General features: G+C 40.1%; 1 protein-coding gene across 1 annotated transcript in view; it reads right to left on the bottom strand.

Moving 5' to 3' along the window:
- The window catches only part of LOC117268056 (MBT domain-containing protein 1-like), a 28,850-nt gene extending 12,506 nt beyond the window's left edge, over positions 1-16,344 (bottom strand). Inside the window, exons 1-9 of the mRNA XM_033644214.2 lie at positions 16,219-16,344; positions 9,495-9,753; positions 7,029-7,162; positions 4,921-5,032; positions 4,361-4,440; positions 3,443-3,560; positions 1,929-2,063; positions 326-414; positions 16-114 (exon numbers count right to left, since the gene is read on the bottom strand). Of these exons, the coding sequence (XP_033500105.1) occupies positions 16-114; positions 326-414; positions 1,929-2,063; positions 3,443-3,560; positions 4,361-4,440; positions 4,921-5,032; positions 7,029-7,162; positions 9,495-9,753; positions 16,219-16,239 (1,047 nt within the window). The 5' untranslated portion in view covers positions 16,240-16,344. The remainder of the gene's footprint in view (positions 1-15; positions 115-325; positions 415-1,928; positions 2,064-3,442; positions 3,561-4,360; positions 4,441-4,920; positions 5,033-7,028; positions 7,163-9,494; positions 9,754-16,218) is intronic.
- Positions 16,345-19,259: the final 2,915 nt, after the last annotated feature.

Below are 19,259 nucleotides of genomic sequence, written 5' to 3'. Positions count from 1 at the left end.
CTATGTGAGACCCACCTGTTCAACCAGAGCCACCCGAGTCCGACACAGGTGAGTTTTATCCACCACCTCCACCCTCATCTGCTTCTTAAAGGGAACCTGCATACTCTCCTGGACCTGGAAATGATTGATTTTTTAAAAAAGTGAGGACATTTTGAGGGTTCAATTTCAGACTTAGTTTTAAAGTTAGGATTAGGTTTGGGTTAAGGTTTGATGACAGGGTTAGAGAATGGAATATGTCAATGACACGAGTATAGAAGTATGTTCACAAGTAGAGAAGTACAAATGTGTGTGTGTGTGTGTGTGTGTGTGTGTGTGTGTGCTTGACCTTGGAGGGGAAGTCTGGGGGCAGCGTTTTGGATCCCGTCAGTCTTTTGATGAGAAACGTCTTCCAGTTAGTGAACCTGTGCAGAATGCCTGAGTGCACACACAAACAGATAAATCTTGAGTAAATGTTTTTTCTGTCTCCATACATGGAGAAATCTGTGTGTATGAATACACAGAAAGCTGTAATCACGCAGTTTATAATAAGCGGGAAATATCTAAGCTAGCTGACGTTATTTACTCATTTAGTCACACTAGTCCATACCCATTAAGTGCACAGTTGCCCATGTACAGTTTCACGTGGTGTGTGTTTGAGATACAGGTCATAGGAAATTGCAGATTAAATAGTCAACTGAACCCATTAAGAAGAGCAATGTATTCAGAGTTTTTGTGAATTTGATAGTACGATTGCTTTATTGAGAGTACAGTAGTACCATTGCCAGATTGACGTCATTCTTAAACAGCATTTATCAAGTTTCAGGTCAGATGTATCAACAGTACTCCATATTACCTTTTTTTTCTCTTCTGATACCTGCATGCTAACATTAGCTTTGTCAGTTAGCGCCAACAGAACTGACTCGCACATACGGGCATGTAACAAAGCATCAAGGCCACGCCCCATTTGGGGGAAAAGAAAATGCAATTTGATGTGTGTTTGGATTCAAATTTTGACAAGTTTGTATGCACTGTTTCTTCTTAAAACCAATGTTAGTTTAATGGCCATGTCTAATTATCGTTTGTGACACTGCCTGAAACAGAGTGCTTGTTTATGATACCATAATAAATTGAGGTTGATCACTGTCATCATGCACCTTCAGTCTTTCCCCAACACAGTGATGGATATTGTTATTTGATTGAATCACCAGTTATCACAAGGCTAAGTGGTGTCTGTAAGTAAAAAGCCTGTCAATAGAAAACTGTTTGATGCATAGGCTGAGATTTAGTTGGGGAGGATAGTCTGATGCTGCAGTACTGTATGACTTTACTGCAGCAGCCTTCCACCTCAAGCCAATGTTAGCTATCCATCAGCTGTAACTGTCACCAGCATCACTTGGCCATTTACCACACTGACAGTGAATATTCACGAATCTTATGTACCACAAATCTCAGCGTGAATCAACAGTTTTTCTGCATTTCCCTGTTTCCCTCTTGCATATTTGTTTCTCCATAGGGGGCCCAGCCTTTATGTGATGCCAGACTGGTCTATATGTATCAAGTGATACTATTAACACGCAGCACAGCACTAGCTTTTAACTTAGTAATACAAGGAAGTGCATAACGTTAGACATGTATTGAATTTTTCTTATGAACATATTTTAAACAACAGCCAAAACAATGTAAATTCTAAACTAAATTTTAAACTCTAAAAGCACTGTTTCACATTAAAAGCTTTGCATTGGTAATTTACACAGACACTTTTCTTGTAAAGCAACTATCGAAAATGTATTTGTCAAAACACTTTGAGTCAGTGTGCATCACTGCTGTTGTTTCCTAAAAATTTGTTCTCTTTTTACAATTAAATGTTGCAGAGTACATATATATTATATCTACACTAACTGACAGGAAGTTAGAAGTTAACCCCCGCACCGCGTGTCTCTCTCTCTTACTCTTAGGGGGGACCAGAGGTTTTCCTCCAGCAGCACACCAGCCGACTGGGTGAATGTCAGGCACACACAAGTTCAACCAGAAATCCCTGGTGGAGTCGCCGTCGAAACCCTCGTACCTCATCAGGGCCTTAAAACCTGCACAGAGACATCATCACCATCATCATCGCCATTACTGGTCCACCTGAATCGATTTGTTAAAGCTCAAGAGAAATTGGAATTAAAGGTCTCTTAGGTGAGCCAGTTTCTAAAAATCTACACCACTAGAGTAACATTTATTTGTGATAACCTTTATTTTCAAAAAACACACACAAAAACCCCCAAGCCAAAACAACAAAATTACAGAAATAACTGGGACAATATTAAGAGGCTTTATCCATAAAGATTAGCCTGAATAATTAAAAAAAAAAAGAACGAAGGCAAGACCACTTAATATAGAAATGCACCTTTATATATACCTGTGTGTGTGTGTATATATATATATATATATATACACACACACACACACACACACACACATATATATATATATATATATATATATATATACACACACACACACACACATATATATATATATATATATATATATATATATATGTGTGTGTGTGTGTGTGTGTGTGAGAGAGACAAACGTGTAAGTGCTCTTTCCAAGTAAACACACTGTTGTCAGTTCAAAATGAACAGTAAGGAAAAATGACAACAATTAGGTGAGTTTAATCCAGGGGTCTGCAACCTTTGCCATTAAAAGAGCCATTTTTGACCAAAAATAATTTGAAAAAATCTGTGTGGAGTCGCAAAACATGTTTGAGCCCTATAATCAAGGTAAATAGCCTATTAAGTCTAAATTAGCGTATACTTATGGTCTAAATAAACATTTGTTAATATGTTTTACCACAAGGTGGACACTGTGCAGGTCACTATTAATAATTATCTGGTACTTAAATTTTGCAGAGCTGGCAGTGAGAACAAACAAATCTGTCCACGCACTACTACATTCTCTATTTTATTCAATTTACTTTTTTGGATTTGGCATCCATAGCTAACCAGCCACTGCTATCGAGGTTCAGCAACATTTGGATTCATAGAATGAATTTCCATAGACTTCTTTTCTCAAAGGCTCAAGGAGCCACTGGACAGGGGCTAAAGAGCCACATGTGGCTCCGGAGCCACAGGTTGCCTACCCCTGGTTTAATCTGTTTAATGTAAAAGGAAAAAATCTCGTCACTTTCATAAATGCTATTAATTATTGCAATTCTTTGGTCTGTCCAATGATTGTGACAGACCCAACAGTCGTTGTGTCTGTCAGGCTGGAGAAAGTTTTGCGGTTATGTGACGGAAGAAGAAGAAGAAGAAGAAGAAGAAGAAGAAGAAGAAGAAGCATCAAATCTGAATTTAAGACAATTTAAGACTTTTTAAGGACCTGTAGACACCTTGCTCCTGTTTGTATGTTTGTAGTAAAATATCTAAAAATTAATTAAATACAGAAAATAACTATATAAAACATTCATATGTACCAGCCAGTTTGATGATGCCAGCGATCCAGTAAACCTTCATGGGCAAACCGCTGTCAGTGTTTGGGACTTCGACCCGGACGCCTTCACTGATGTCACCCCACGACTTCCCCATTGGGACCTAAACAAAAATACATTATTCAAATAAAATTAAATTGATAACAACAACAAATGAGTCACAATAACTGACTTTGTTGGATGATATTTTGTCCCAGAAATAATTGTGATTAACAATATTGCCATCTTAAGACCATTTTATGCCACTGATATAATAAAAATAGCATAATAATGCAAGTTCACCCTTTCAAAGAGAAGTTAACTTTTAATTCCCATGAATACTCAGTCATTGGATTTAAAAAAAAAAAAAAGTACAAGAAAGTACTAAATATAAAATCATACCTTTATAGGTGTAGCTTAAAATGACTGAGTTTGAGACAAACATAATCTGGCCAACAAAAACAAAACCAAGTAATGCCTCTGCCACTAACAGACAATCTTAACGAATCTCCAGGAACACCACAGTTACCCAGAAATGGACAGCCTGGGAGCTGGGCAGTTTGCCGGTAGATTTGTGGAGTGGAGGATGAAGTTGTTGGAGGGTAGAACTACAAACCACATACTTTTTGGCTCATTGCCAGAGGATGGCAAGCTACCGACTATCAGTAAAAGTGCAGCTGCAGGCTACCGGTAAGCTATGCTGTGTCACCTTTGAAGTGTTCTGTCAAATAAGTAGTTTTACTTTAACACTTAAGGAACATTTGGCTTTAAATACGGATTTACTTTTACATTAGTTAAATCTTGAATGTAAGTAAAGTTTGATTGAATTGGTTGTCGAATGTGGTGAAAATAACAAACATTACATAAAAACCAGTATGTGGGAGCATGAACAGATAAATGTGTGAGTATGTGTGTTACACCCACATGTTTGAAGCAGCTGACCGGTGCTCCCGTCACGTCTCCATCTCCTAGGTAACGACCCCAGTCAAACACCTCCACAGTTACTGCAGCAAACACAAAAAAAACTAACAAACATACAGCAAATACACTGACAGCAGACTTTTAATCAGGATCACCTGAACCCCACATGTCCACTGGATGTTTCTCTGTTGCGGTATAAAATACATCAAAATCCGGTTTATTGCTATGTAGGTTTTCACATACAGGGAATTTGTTTTGGTGTTTTGGTGCATAGCCGAGAAACATTAATAAAGAATACAAAATTCTTTTACTTTTACCTCAATTCTTATTTTTTATTTTTACTTTCTCCATCTTTACTTACTTCTGTCTTTTGTGCTGCTGCAACAATTGAATTCCCTTCTATAGATGAATACCGGTTCATCTTATCTCTTGCTTCTATAGCCACAAAGGGCTAGTTCAGTTCCTTATGGTAATTTGTCCAAATCCAGACTGTTTTTATGAAATCTGTCACCAGAATCTGACCAACACAAAGGTTAGTTAGTTAAAACATAATGTGGACTCACCGCTCTTCTTGACACCACTCTGTTGGTTGGCTTGGTGCTGAGCGTAGGCAGCTAGTTTGGTCATAAGAGGCTGTTTCTGCAGAACCTTGGCCTTCTTCGTGGGAGGCTTCCCCTTTAAGACACAAAAATGGCTAAGACACATTGACAGAAAACAGTGAACAGAAGTAGGCAATCTAATTTCTTAACTATATTAAAAGGTATTCCACAAGGTGTCATACTAGGGCCAATATTTTTACATTTATATTAATAATATTCCATTCTTTTAATACCTATAACGTCTGTCTTTATGCAGATAATAGGGATGGTATTGGCTGCCGATATTAGCAAAAAACGGGCATCGGATTGGACTGCATGGAAAAATGCCGATCCAAGAACTCCGATCCAGTTTTTCACGGAGTCCGATCCAGGCCAGCCCAGCACTCCGCAATTCAAGCAGTCCATTAGAGTGATCCGCTCCAGCACTTACTATCAATCCACCAGGCCAACATCCAGACGGCAGACACACACAGAGGGTAGGAAGAGTAGCAGTCAATTTAGTTAACTGACTATTTGTTTTCTGCTCTGGTTTTTTGAGAGTGATATTTTTATTTGGTTTACACTCTTACTGTTTAAGTAAAGAGCACTGATGGCATTGTTTTGGGCACAATTAGTGAAATTGGAGCCATGGATGGACTATTGCTTGTTTAAACAGTTGTACAATATTGTGTGTGGTTTTTTGTCCCCTCTGTTGGTCCCAGGAAACAGCAGCACCAGGCTGGCACTGACACTACTAAAATAACTGAAAAGGAAAGGCTGCATTGTTTGTTAAATGTCAACAATGTCTTGTGGTGTTAATCTATTTTTATTTATTAGGGGGGCAAAGCACAAGTGTGTGGAGTCTTGCTGCTATTTTAATTTCAATGTTGGACATTTTAAAGATTTCTTGTGTTGATTTATTTTCTATTTATTAAGGGGCCAAAGCAGCCAAAGCAAACCAGCTATATTTTTTATGTAATGTTAATGTTCAAGTTTAAAGTTTGTTTATTTAACCCTGTTAACAATAAACGGGTCAGTTTCTCATACCAACTGTTGTGGATCATTCTAACTAACCTGATTAAGTAGTTTTTCTTGTTAGAGTAATATCGCTTGATCAAACCTTTTCTAACATGACTGACAACAAAATAAGTGAATATGTATAATACTCGCTTGGATCGGATCGGTATCGGCCAAAACTCAAGGCTGTAATATCGGTATCAGATCGGAAGTGAAAAAGCTGGATCGGGACATCCCTAGCAGATAACACTATTTCATAGTACTAAAAAAGCAAATATCAATTCTTTGTTATTTGGAGTAATCCTGAAAGATGATCAAATGTGTTATTTGAAAGGAAACAGAAGCACAAAATAATGTGGTCATATTTTGCTCTTATTTTTTTGGCACACCATGTAACCAAAAGATGTGTGTTTTAAAAAAATAGCAGTGCTTGTAATCTCAAGTGGGATGGGCCACATGTGGCATGACACAGAAATAAAATTACACTATACATTGCAATATCTATTTTTATGCAGATGACACTCTTTTGTATGTCTGTACACAGCAATGTATGTATATTGCAATATCCATCTTTATGCAGATGAAACTATTTTGTATCACTGTATACTGCAACATATATATACAGGACTAATGAGGCCTTCCAGGTCTAAAGTTAAGGAAGTCTCAGTTCCCCTATTCCTGCTTCTAAGGTTGAGTTTGCTGCAGGCTGCAGCTGATCAGAAACTGCATCATCACTGCAGCTTTACATGTGCGTGAACAGTAGTATTCAACATCATAAGATTAAACATGGATGTTTAAATTTAAATAACTAAAGGTAGCAAAAAATATTTCTTTCTAGTATTGGTGCTTCCTCACAACTAAATGTATGTTTTATTCAATTTGTGGAAAAAAATGTTCTATGTATGTCACATATTAAAGCAGCAGCACTCGGAGCGCACAGCAGGCTGCACTGTTTTCAAAGATGCAGAATGAAGGGGAGAGAAGTTGGAAGCATGCGACCAGCTGACGACTTATAATACAAACATAAAACAAAATGGAGTGAGTCGATGAAGGTAGTCAGTTGGTGCGTGTTGTACCTGCAGTCTGGCGAGAATGCTGGCCTTCTTTGAGTTGGAGGAGTAACTTCTGGAGCAGGACACGCTGCAGAAACGTTTGGTTTTACTGTAGAAAGCATCTCTGACGCCCACCATACCACACATCTCACAGGTGGCTGCGAAACATACACACAAATACAAACTGAGCCACTTTAATGTACAAAACATATAAAACAACTCCTTGTGGTCCAAACATTTCCTTCAGTATCAAAGACTAAAAGCTGGGAGGTTTGATCTTACTTACATTACTGACATATTAAAGCTGCGTTCACTCACATTTATTTTGTATATTGGTTCATTCAATCATCTTTATACTTATACACAGGGTTGAAATCAACTTTTTTGTCCACCTGCCACTGTGGCTAATGGATTCCAAAATTTCCTGCCATTCAATAAATAACCATATATATATATACATATATATATATATATATATATATATATATACAGTACAGGCCAAAAGTTTGGACACACCTTCTCATTCAATGCGTTTTCTTTATTTTCATGACTATTTACATTGTAGATTCTCACTGAAGGCATCAAAACTATGAATGAACACATGTGGAGTTATGTACTTAACAAAAAAAGGTGAAATAACTGAAAACATGTTTTATATTCTAGTTTCTTCAAAATAGCCACCCTTTGCTCTGATTACTGCTTTGCACACTCTTGGCATTCTCTCCATGAGCTTCAAGAGGTAGTCACCTGAAATGGTTTCCACTTCACAGGTGTGCCTTATCAGGGTTAATTAGTGGAATTTCTTGCTTTATCAATGGGGTTGGGACCATCAGTTGTGTTGTGCAGAAGTCAGGTTAATACACAGCCGACAGCCCTATTGGACAACTGTTAAAATTCATATTATGGCAAGAACCAATCAGCTAACTAAAGAAAAACCAGTGGCCATCATTACTTTAAGAAATGAAGGTCAGTCAGTCCGGAAAATTGCAAAAACTTTAAATGTGTCCCCAAGTGGAGTCGCAAAAACCATCAAGCGCTACAACCAAACTGGCACACATGAGGACCGACCCAGGAAAGGAAGACCAAGAGTCACCTCTGCTTCTGAGGATAAGTTCATCCGAGTCACCAGCCTCAGAAATCGCAAGTTAACAGCAGCTCAGATCAGAGACCAGATGAATGCCACACAGAGTTCTAGCAGCAGACCCATCTCTAGAACAACTGTTAAGAGGAGACTGCGCCAATCAGGCCTTCATGGTCAAATAGCTGCTAGGAAACCACTGCTAAGGAGAGGCAACAAGCAGAAGAGATTTGTTTGGGCCAAGAAACACAAGGAATGGACATTAGACCAGTGGAAATCTGTGCTTTGGTCTGATGAGTCCAAATTTGAGATCTTTGGTTCCAACCGCCGTGTCTTTGTGAGACGCAGAAAAGGTGAACGGATGGATTCCACATGCCTGGTTCCCACTGTGAAGCATGGAGGAGGAGGTGTGATGGTGTGGGGGTGTTTTGCTGGTGACACTGTTGGGGATTTATTCAAAATTGAAGGCACACTGAACCAGCATGGCTACCACAGCATCCTGCAGCGACATGCCATCCCATCCGGTTTGCGTTTAGTTGGACGATCATTTATTTTTCAACAGGACAATGACCCCAAACACACCTCCAGGCTGTGTAAGGGCTATTTGACCAAGAAGGAGAGTGATGGAGTGCTGCGGCAGATGACCTGGCCTCCACAGTCACCGGACCTGAACCCAATCGAGATGGTTTGGGGTGAGCTGGACCGCAGAGTGAAGGCAAAGGGGCCAACAAGTGCTAAACACCTCTGGGAACTCCTTCAAGACTGTTGGAAAACCATTTCAGGTGACTACCTCTTGAAGCTCATGGAGAGAATGCCAAGAGTGTGCAAAGCAGTAATCAGAGCAAAGGGTGGCTATTTTGAAGAAACTAGAATATAAAACATGTTTTCAGTTATTTCACCTTTTTTTGTTAAGTACATAACTCCACGTGTTCATTCATAGTTTTGATGCCTTCAGTGAGAATCTACAATGTAAATAGTCATGAAAATAAAGAAAACGCATTGAATGAGAAGGTGTGTCCAAACTTTTGGCCTGTACTGTATATATATATATATATATATATATATATATATATATATATATATATATACATAGATATTTTTTTTTTTTTTTTTTTTTTGAGGCAAATCTAACAGCCGCTAATTTCCAAACCTGGATATACATATACATACAATAATTTCCCAAAGCTGCCAAAGTCACTGGGAAATTCGTTTGGAGACTATTTTCAGCAGTGCACTAATGCACATTAGATGCTCTATTAAGTATTTATGGAAGTAAGATAGATGGTGTGTGAGGGCTTACTACAGTGTGTGTGTTCATGGTAATGAAATGACACGTCAGCCAGGGCAGTCGGCTGTCTTTAATAGTTTTTGGACAACAATTGAGCTCTGTGGCACAGAAGAAGAAGACTGACCCATGCCTGCCTTTCCGTCAGGGTAGGTGTACACCTGTCCGTTGGTCTTGATGAGTGTCAGGGAGGAGGAGGAAGAGGACGCAGTGAGTTGAGTCACCCCTCCTTCTCCCCCTCCTCCACCCAGCTCCTCCTCGTCACTGTCCTCAGGGCTAGAAGCTGCGCTCCCCCCGCTGGACTCCGTGCTGCAGCTGCTCCGGTCCTCCTCCAAACCGTCCAGCATCCCAAAGGAGTCGTGGCGCTTCCTGGACAGACGCTCCACCTGAGGATGCAGAAGGGACAGTTAGAGATGTTGCCAAACCCACCTACACATACACACAGTGGTTGGTGCTGTACTTAAGTATGATTTTGAGTTGTACTTTACTTGGGTATTTCCATTTTCTGCTACTATATACTTTAATTCCAATACATCTCAGAGGGAAATGTTGCAGTTTTCACTAAAGATTTTGAATACAAACATATGGTGATCTTACATCTTGTTTTGCTGTGGATTAAACCACCCTGGAGTGCGTAAATTATTTTAAATAAGCTCCACCTCAAACCTATCTACAATAGTAAAATGCTGCTTACACATTCATGCATCAGAAATAGAAAACAATACAATAATATATGGTATACCATGGGCTTTTTTCATTATGAGTTTACTTTTACCTTTGATACATTCCCGCCCTGTACAGGCTGTATAAAAAGGGCCAATGTCTAATTATGTTCCACTCAGTAGCAGCTGATCAGTTAAAATTCGGTACACAAGTCCAGTCTGGTGTTTGAAAACCAGCCCAACCCTACAGCAGGCCAGGTCCATGTCATTGGTCCGACAGCCCACTGGTCCGACATCCCATTAGTCCGACGGTCCGCGGTGCTGAACGGCTCCCGGCGGGCGTATTTCTACCTTGATGGTGCACCGCGACCGGCTCTGGGTCAGCTGGGAAAGGCTTGAGGCGAAGCAGGCTCACAGCTTATGTGTTTGTCACTTTCTTTTTCATTTTAACCCACACCATGATCTTTTCCTGACCCTAACCAAGTGGTTTTTGTGCCTAAACCTAACCAGACCTTAACCACAGGGCATCATGATGATTTCGGAACGGACTTCGGAACAATGGGTTTATTATGGTCAGAACAATGGGATGTCGGACCAATAGGCAGTTCCCCAGCAGGCCAACATACACTGACTGATAAAAACTTCAGGGTTGAGACAATTTGTTTATTTATTGATGAGTCGATCAACAAAAAAATTCATGTCAAATATTTTAATGATTGATGATTTTTTTCAAGTCATTTTTCAAGCAAAGTCTCCAACAATTCCCTGGTTGCATCTTCTCAAGTGTGAATGTGGTTATTATCTACGATGTTAAGCTGAATAATTTGTTAAACACACACATGGTGATGACACAGTGTGCGTGTGAATAGCTGTGTGCGTGTCAGTGATGTACCACTTGTGTAACTTTGTATTACATGTCTTGTCTTGTAAGTTTATGTAGTGCTGTTCTGGCACTGGGTGGATGTTGTGACCTGTCAAAAGACTGTTGATGAAAATTGGCTTCAAGTTAACTCTGGTACAATATATCAGATCAGATCTGACATTTATGTTTCATATTGCACACAGTCCCTTGGAAACAAAGAAACAAATAAATATATTCTGGTTTTATGTATGTTGGTGATACAAAACAAGATTTTTTAAAGATGTCAGTTTGGGATTTAAGAAACTGTGAGGCATATTTTTCAATATTATTGGACATTTTATGAACAAATCATTAATTGAGAAAATAATATCCTGGTGAAAACAACTGTTTGTTATGGCCCTACCTTTTTTTACTATAAAGTAATGAAAAATGACCTACACAGAATCCAGACAGTGTCCAATGTCTTCGAAAGGCTTGTATTGTCTAGACAACAATCTAACATATAGCCTATTCAGTTTATAATGATGTAAAACAGAAAAAAGCAAATCTGAGACATCTGAGAAACTGCAACTGAGGATTATATTTTAGACTTTTTTTTTTAAGATATTTTTTGGGCATTTTTAAGCCTTTAATCGATAGGACAGATGAGCATGGGGGGGGGGAGAGAGAGAGGGAGTGACATGCAGCAAAGGGCCACAGGCTGGAGTCAAACCTGGGCCGCTGCGGCAACAGCCTTGTACATGGGGCGCCTGCTCTACCACTAAGCCACCGACGCCCCATATTTAAGACTTTTTTTGCCAAATTAAAAACCATTTCAACACTTTGGAGTGCCAGAGGTCAAAGGTTACTCTTTTTGACAAATGAATTTCATCCAAGGCTTCAACTGCTGAACTGACAGCTTTCCTGTTTATTGGTCTAATGCAGTGGTTTTCAAACTTTTTGTGCCCAAGGCAAAGGGCAAAACAAAATCCCAAGGCACACCTGTATTTACCTCTGTGAGCGACAGCTCCTATAATGTGTGTTATCATTCTTATCCCGACATAAGACAATAAAATAAGAAAAAATAAGACAGGTAGCTTTTGTGTTATTGTCTACTGACAGTTTTTCCCCTTTTTTCCCTCTTTTCTTTCAGTCGTCTTTGCTTGTGCTTTGTTGTAATTTGCTCCATACAATAAAACAATCCATTGTCCACTTGCTGCTTTCTCCTTTTAAATGTTCTCATCCTTCACACTGGCTGCCAATAGTATGTGTCACACACTTATAATTCCCATGACCAAATGGTGACAAATAGGTTCCCTGTGATGTTTTTTTTAAATTAAAGTAAATTAAATGACATTTTTAGCTAGAGTTGCCTCTTTATTAAGAAATGGGTGTGCACTAGGCCTGAACGATATATCTTTTAAGCATCGCCATCACAATGCATATATGTGCAATATTTACATCGCAGTCTTGAGATGTGGCTTGCCCTAATTAAATTAAGCATGCACGTTTAAATTGCTGAGTGATTGCTTCTGTTTTAATGACTGACCAACAAAATTTGTCTAATTTAGTGGAGTAAAGAATAAATAGCCTATTCAAGTGTTGGAATTTGTTATTTACGTGACAATGCCTGAACACAACACAAGCTCTGCTCCATTGACTGTGTGCACAGTGCTGTGCTGCAGGTTCAGGTCTGGCTCGGTTAAAAATGTCTCGGACTTGGGGAAATGCGGCCCGAGCCGTGCTCTAGTGTGCTCACCTGTGTCTGTGTGTGTGTGTGTGTGTGCGCACGTGTGTGTGTGTGTGTGTGTGTGTGCGTGCGTGCACGCGCATCGGGGCCTATCTCTGCCATGCGCGATACAGAGAGCAGAGGAGAATTGTAAAGGCGCGACCATGTAGAGACAGAAATGACATGCTGTCGTGTGAACACGTTATAAGGTGAAACGTTTCACCGTATAACACGTTAAATAGTATAATGTTATGTTATTATATGAAGCATCCGTCGCGCAAAATAATGTAGCTTTAATTTATGAAGAGATAATACGGAGCCCTCTCCTCTCCTCTTATATGCTTTACTCACAAGTGAATTGACCTGGTTATGAAGCGTCTGTAGCGCCAAATAATATAACGGTAGTTAGACGAAGAGCTAGACGAAATAAAAGAAAAGAAAGGAAAAAAATCAGCAGCGTGGTGCAATGCTGCTAGCTGCATAGGGGAAACACTGAAAGAGATGGTAGTTTGACTGAACAAATGCCTATTTGCATTCAAAACAATATCAGCCTAATAATTCCAGAATGATTAATTCTCACCAAGTAGAGCTACTGTCATCTGGTGGAAAATAATGGATCCTTAAAAAAAATATAGAAATCGCAATATATATTGCTGGGGGCAAAAAAAAATCGCAATGTCAATTTTTCTCAATATCCTGCAGCTCTAGTGTGCACAACATACTGATACAGTCAATTAAAAATTCATTCATAATTTTTTGTATAGGCCCAGTTGAATATTGCAATAATAATGTATGGTTATCAAAAAATCCCACAACATACCTGGACTGGCATCATGGCAACCAGTGTGCTGCAGCACACCATTTGAAAAACACTGGTCTAATGAATATGCTTATTTCTCAGCAGATCCACCTGTACTCACACACAGGTTTGTGCATTCAGTCTGTCTAAGCCAAGCTCAGGGGTTTAGTGTTGCTGTAGCCCACAGGGATGACGCTCAGCCACGCTTTTTTTTTTAATACGAGTGGGAATTAGAATATATGCCGTCCTGGTCTAAATTCATACATATAAACACTTGAAGATCCACTCATTACTAAAAGTGTATGTTGTATAAAAACTAAAGTAATGGTCAAAGTTGTCACAGTAAAATTTAAAGTGTGTTGATTGACTCACAATGTTAACTCATATATTGAGTAACATTACAAGTAAATGTTCCACCTTAAAAGGTGCTGGCAGTCGACCCAGTGAATTAAGTTATTTTTTCTCCAACTCCGGCTGCTGTGAGAGGCAGCAAAACATCCTTTCATTTTATAGTTAAAGTCTACTAATAAAACTTTCCACGGTATGAGCAGTGGTTACATGAGCCTCAAAACCAGCCACAGCTCAGCCCTGAGCAGAGTGACCAATCATCCTCTATTGACCAATCAACAGACTGCAGTGTTCACAGCTCCACCTTTTAGTACCAGATCTGTGTGCTAGGTACCCCAACAGAGTGGTGACCAAAAATGGAGATGGTACGGAACGGTTCCATTGGTACCATCCACAAATTCACAGTGGAAACACAAAAAAGCGTCCCGAACTGAACGGTTCCGTACTGCTTGGTGGAAAGGGGGCTAATGAGACCTACAGTGCCAACAAAATCCAATGCAGCTTTGTATTAGGACTGGGCTATAGGGCGAAAATCATACATCACAATATTGTTTTGACACAAATACCTCAATATCAATATTGCAATGACATTGGAGTGCCAAGCATTCAAGCCAATCAGCATGGATGTATTATTAGAACTGGATACAAGACACAGAGATGGGGCCTATTCAGTCCAATGAGAATTGCTTGTCTGGCGCATATGCCAAAAAAGTTTCTGGGTTTGCTTCCTGGGTATGCAGACCACTTAATATGTGCAGTAATTTTTCTCAAGGTAGCCTTGCCCGTGAGTTCCTGCTTGGTTCAGAGACTTTAAATTGTGATGATGTCATGGATTTTTAAATCACTTTTCTCAGCTCAAGGAAAGTTTTACAAACATAAAACCTCCATGGGTTGAAAACTCATAAAAGAAAAAGTCATAATTGTCTTTGTTTGCAGTTCGAAGTGTCCTCTAAACAGTTTTACAGACCTCTCTTTTATAGTGATGGTCTACAGAGTGCTGCAGGGGAATTTTTTGCTGCAATATTTCACAGTGGCTACCGGGAAAAATTTGGAAGCAAGGCTGAGCGGGGAACTTCCAGGTCTGTCATGTGAAGCAAATGGGACCGAAACTACTTTTCCCAAAGACTTTTTGAATAAATAGTTTTTGAGCATCACAACTGTTATGAAATGACTCGTTTCACCTTTGCCTCAGTTCAATAACGTTTCTAAAGTCTACAAGAGCCACATGATTAAATCATTTATCACCATTCAAGTTAGCGGAGCACTAAACTGAAACTTAGTCTCTGTTACAAGTCTCTAGTGTGCTTGCTCTATGGGCCCCACAATTCGGAAGATCAGGGTAATTTTATACCTGAGAGGTTAAACTTTTTTTGACCTCCTGGGAGGCATCATGTGCCACTGAGAAACTTTCATAGAAATGAACGGGGACATGCCTCCAATGCCGTGTCCAGTTCTCTTTATACATCCATGGAGATAACCCCTCGATTCACACACACACACACACACACACACACACACACAGAGTCCTTCAGCCTGGCCCTGACAGCTGTTGCATTCAGTGGTTCACATCAGTGAGTTTGGAACTGTGTAACCTGCTGTCAACACCACTGCAGTGCGGTGCACAGAGAGAGGGAGAGAGAGGCTCACTGACAATACAGAGAGAGAGACTCAGTAGCCACAACTGGCGACTGTGTCAGCCAGAGAACACCAGACAGGATGTAACACCAAATGACCTCCAGAAATTGAAGTTCATTATATTGTAAACACCGGGAAGCAGCTCAGAAAAGATAACCCGGGGTTGTTGTGACTCGGTTGAAGCCATCCTTAAATTCGGCGTACATTAAATGCACTGAGCACAACAGTCTGTTATCGATATTGCATTTTTTTTCTAACTGATGCGCCTTGCCAGTCACTGCTCTCCACTGTGTACTGTGGAGAACATAAATGGGAATATAGCAGGAAAACAGCGACGCGATAAGAAGAGTGAAATTTTAACTAACTTAGAAACTGCTTCGTTGAGTTGATATATGCCGAATAAAAGGGCATCTCTTCCGATTTAGTAAACAACTGAAAGTGCTGGTCAGTGAGATATCTGCTTTGGTCAACAACAAAGGAATTAAAACACCGCGGAATTCTTCTGTGGAGTTCAGGGCAAGGAGATAATGAGAACAGCAGGCGAAGCAATTATAAAACGCTATGTTTTGACCAAATTAAGAAATAATTTGCGTGGCATATATGTGCCGAATAAAAGTTTATATTACGCTACTAAATAAAAATTGAAAATGTCATTTTAATGAGGTGCATTCTTTTGTCAGAGAGCAAGAGAACTTAAAAGTAGAAGATTTCTCAAAGGAGTTTGGCCTTGATTTTCTGTCAGCGGTCGCTCTATAGTAGCCTTTAATACCGCTATCACAACCACAACAAATAAGGTAAATGCGGGATCTCGCCAGACAGACAAGCCTCAGAACTCACCAGGTCTCTGGGGTTTTCCATCAGACCCGACCGCGGGGGGACACTCTCACTTAAACACTAAAACCCGCAGAAATAATCATGAAAAACCAGAGGCAGACATATCAACAAAATTATCATACTTCTAAGGCGCAGGCGCGGGGACGGCGGCTGCTGATCTCTCATTGGCTGACGTCTCTACTTCGTGTATAAACTTTAGATTAGATGGTATGCTCGCCAGCGACCCCTGCTGGAGGGATGCTAAATAAACCTAAACCGAAATAATAATAATGATAATAATAATAATAATAATAATAATAATAATAATAATAATAATAATAATGATAATAAAAATAACAATAATAAAGATAAAGATAATGTTAATGATGATGAACAAACAGCTTTTTTTTTTTTTTTGCTGTTGCTACTGACTCTTGTTTTGAGCTTCTGGTACCCCCAGGTACCAGACTGGTGCCTGACTGGCACCTGATTGTCACCAGCCTGTGAGCAGGGCCCTTCTACAGTGGTTAGTTGGTGCTCCAAGAATCGGCATGCCAGGTTTGACTGATCTGGATAGGGCCCATTCGATAGGGCAACTTCAAGCTGGTGTTCCGCAAAACCAAGTTGCGGCATTATTTGGAGCGAGCCCTAGCACCATCTGCAAACTGAAGGCCAAGTTCCATATAACGGGGGATTTCAGAGACAGGCTGCGAAGTGGACATCCCAAGAAGATGGCAGCCCAAGAAGACCATTTCCTCATCCTGTCAGCACGGAGGAAGTCTTCTACAGATTTGCAGTCAAGGTTTGCAGGATGATATGGCTGACAGCTCTCTGCCCAGACAATCCAGAACAGACTGCATGCAGCCAATTTCCGGTCTCATAGGGCTGCCAGGAGGATTGCCATGACTGCCCTTCACCATCAGGCCCGTTTGCGCTGGTGTCTGCAGCACGTGCACTGGGACCTGAACATGTAGAGGAACGTTATGTTCAGCAATGAGTCCAAATTTCCTGATTGCTGCACCGATAGAATAACATATTTTGGTGAAGGCAGTGTCATGTTACAGTACTCCGGGTGGCAGGGGCCCTTCAGCAGGGCAATGTGTCATGCCACACAGCAAAAACTACTCAGGAATGGCCTGAGGATCATGACTAATAGCTCAGGGCATTGACCTGGCCTCCAAGTTCCCAGTTCCCAGTCTGATCAAAGATTCATGGGGTGTGCTGGTACCCCAGATGTACCCCAGATCCACATTGGGACCTCCTTGGACCAGACATGGCTCTGACCTGTCGAGGCGTGAACACAGGACCTCTGGGGTTGTCCTGTGGTGTCTGGCACCAGGATGTTGGCAGAGGACCCTTTGAGTCCTGTGGGTTGTGAGGTGGGGTACCAGCACATCTCACGGATGCTCGATCAGATCGGTATCTGGGGAATTTTGAACACAAGCTGACACCTTGAGCTCTTTGTCATGTTCCTCGGGCCATTCTAAGCAGTTTTTATGGTGTGGCATGTTGTGCTGTGCTGTTGGGGGACCATTGCCATTGGGGAGTGCTGTTGCCATGGAGGGTGGGGTACTTGGTCTGTAATGCTGTGTTGGGTGGGTGGGGCGTGTCAAGTGGCATCCACATGAATGCCAGGACCTAAGGTTTCCCAGCAGAACACTGAATTGTAACAAGATGATCAATGTTTTAATGTTGTGGCTGATCTGTGTATGTATATACTATAAACTGATTTTCTTCATGTGCCTTCATTCATATATTTATATGTGGCTTGAATTTATGTTTATGCTTAATACTGAAATGTATTTTCCTGCTGCATTGTGACCAATGATTTGCAGCAGCTGTGACATATCAGGTGTGTTTATTAGATGCATTTAGTATATATTAATATATTGTGGCTATTTAGCTATAGACCTTTATGAAGCACTTAACTTGTGGGGGATACATGATTTGTACATATAGGCCTCCTGGTCTTCTCCTTTATTTGTATATACCAATATTTTCTTCCATAGGTGTGTAATGTATTCTTTACTATTACTATCTTTCTGTGGTTTATCAGAAGTCTGAGGAAGAGCTGCAGGCTCAGAATGTTACACAGCATTAAAACATTTTAACAGGAGCTACTTGGTGTGCGGATCTATTTGTTTCTATTTAATAAAGTTTTGGGCCACCACATATCATCACGACAGCTTTGATGCACCTTGGTATCACCTCACATCAGCTGTGTCTGGCAACTGGCAATCGTGCAGGCCTTGTCATACTTAGAAACATGTAATGGAGTAAAAACTGCAATATTTCCCTCTGAGATGTAGTGGAGTAGAAGTACTCAAGTACAAGTACTTCAAATTTGCAAAAGTACAGAGTAAATATACTTTGTAACTTTATGACATTGCTAAAAAAAGTGTGTTTGCAAAAATGAGCCACTTTTTTGCAAAATGTGCTGATGCACAACACACGCTCTCTACTCCCATCTGTGTCTTCAAATTCAAAAATAACATTGTTATTTAATGTGTAAAACAAAGACAAAAAAACAGGACAAAATAAAAGTAACAGATTTCTCAGTGGTGTTTTGCATTGACTGAGCACAGGGTTTGTTTTATGATTCCAAAATTAAACTAAGGTTTGTTAGTGAAGAGTTATAATTGTAAAAAAATTCTAAAGTTGCAGTTTCTTAATGAAAATTTGTGTGGTTCCACTTCTTTTGATTTGCATCTTTTTCTTCGGTCATGCATGAAACACAAAAAACCTTTCCACTTGTAAAGTTTAACTGTTTTATATTTTTTTTATTGCAGATGACTCATTGGCAGTATTAGACCTGCATATAAAATATAATATATTAAGAACAGTTGTCATTTGGCCTTAAGGTTACAGAACTCGCTGATCCAGAACATCTGCAGAGCAAGTGAAAACCTGACTGTAATTTTTGATTCACGTGTGCTGTGAGCTTTCCACTAAATAACTCTAAAAGGGTAGGGCCTGCCCTGCCGTAACCTGTTTTTAATTTCACGATTTAAAGGTTAATGCAGATTAAACCTGAGCTCCATAGAGTCCTGACACACCTATGATAG

Source organism: Epinephelus lanceolatus, chromosome 18 (genome assembly GCF_041903045.1).
Source record: "Epinephelus lanceolatus isolate andai-2023 chromosome 18, ASM4190304v1, whole genome shotgun sequence".
Lineage (NCBI taxonomy): Eukaryota > Metazoa > Chordata > Actinopteri > Perciformes > Serranidae > Epinephelus > Epinephelus lanceolatus.
The sequence above is the reverse complement of the archived record's forward strand: the minus strand, read 5'-3'. Positions and strand labels throughout refer to the sequence as shown.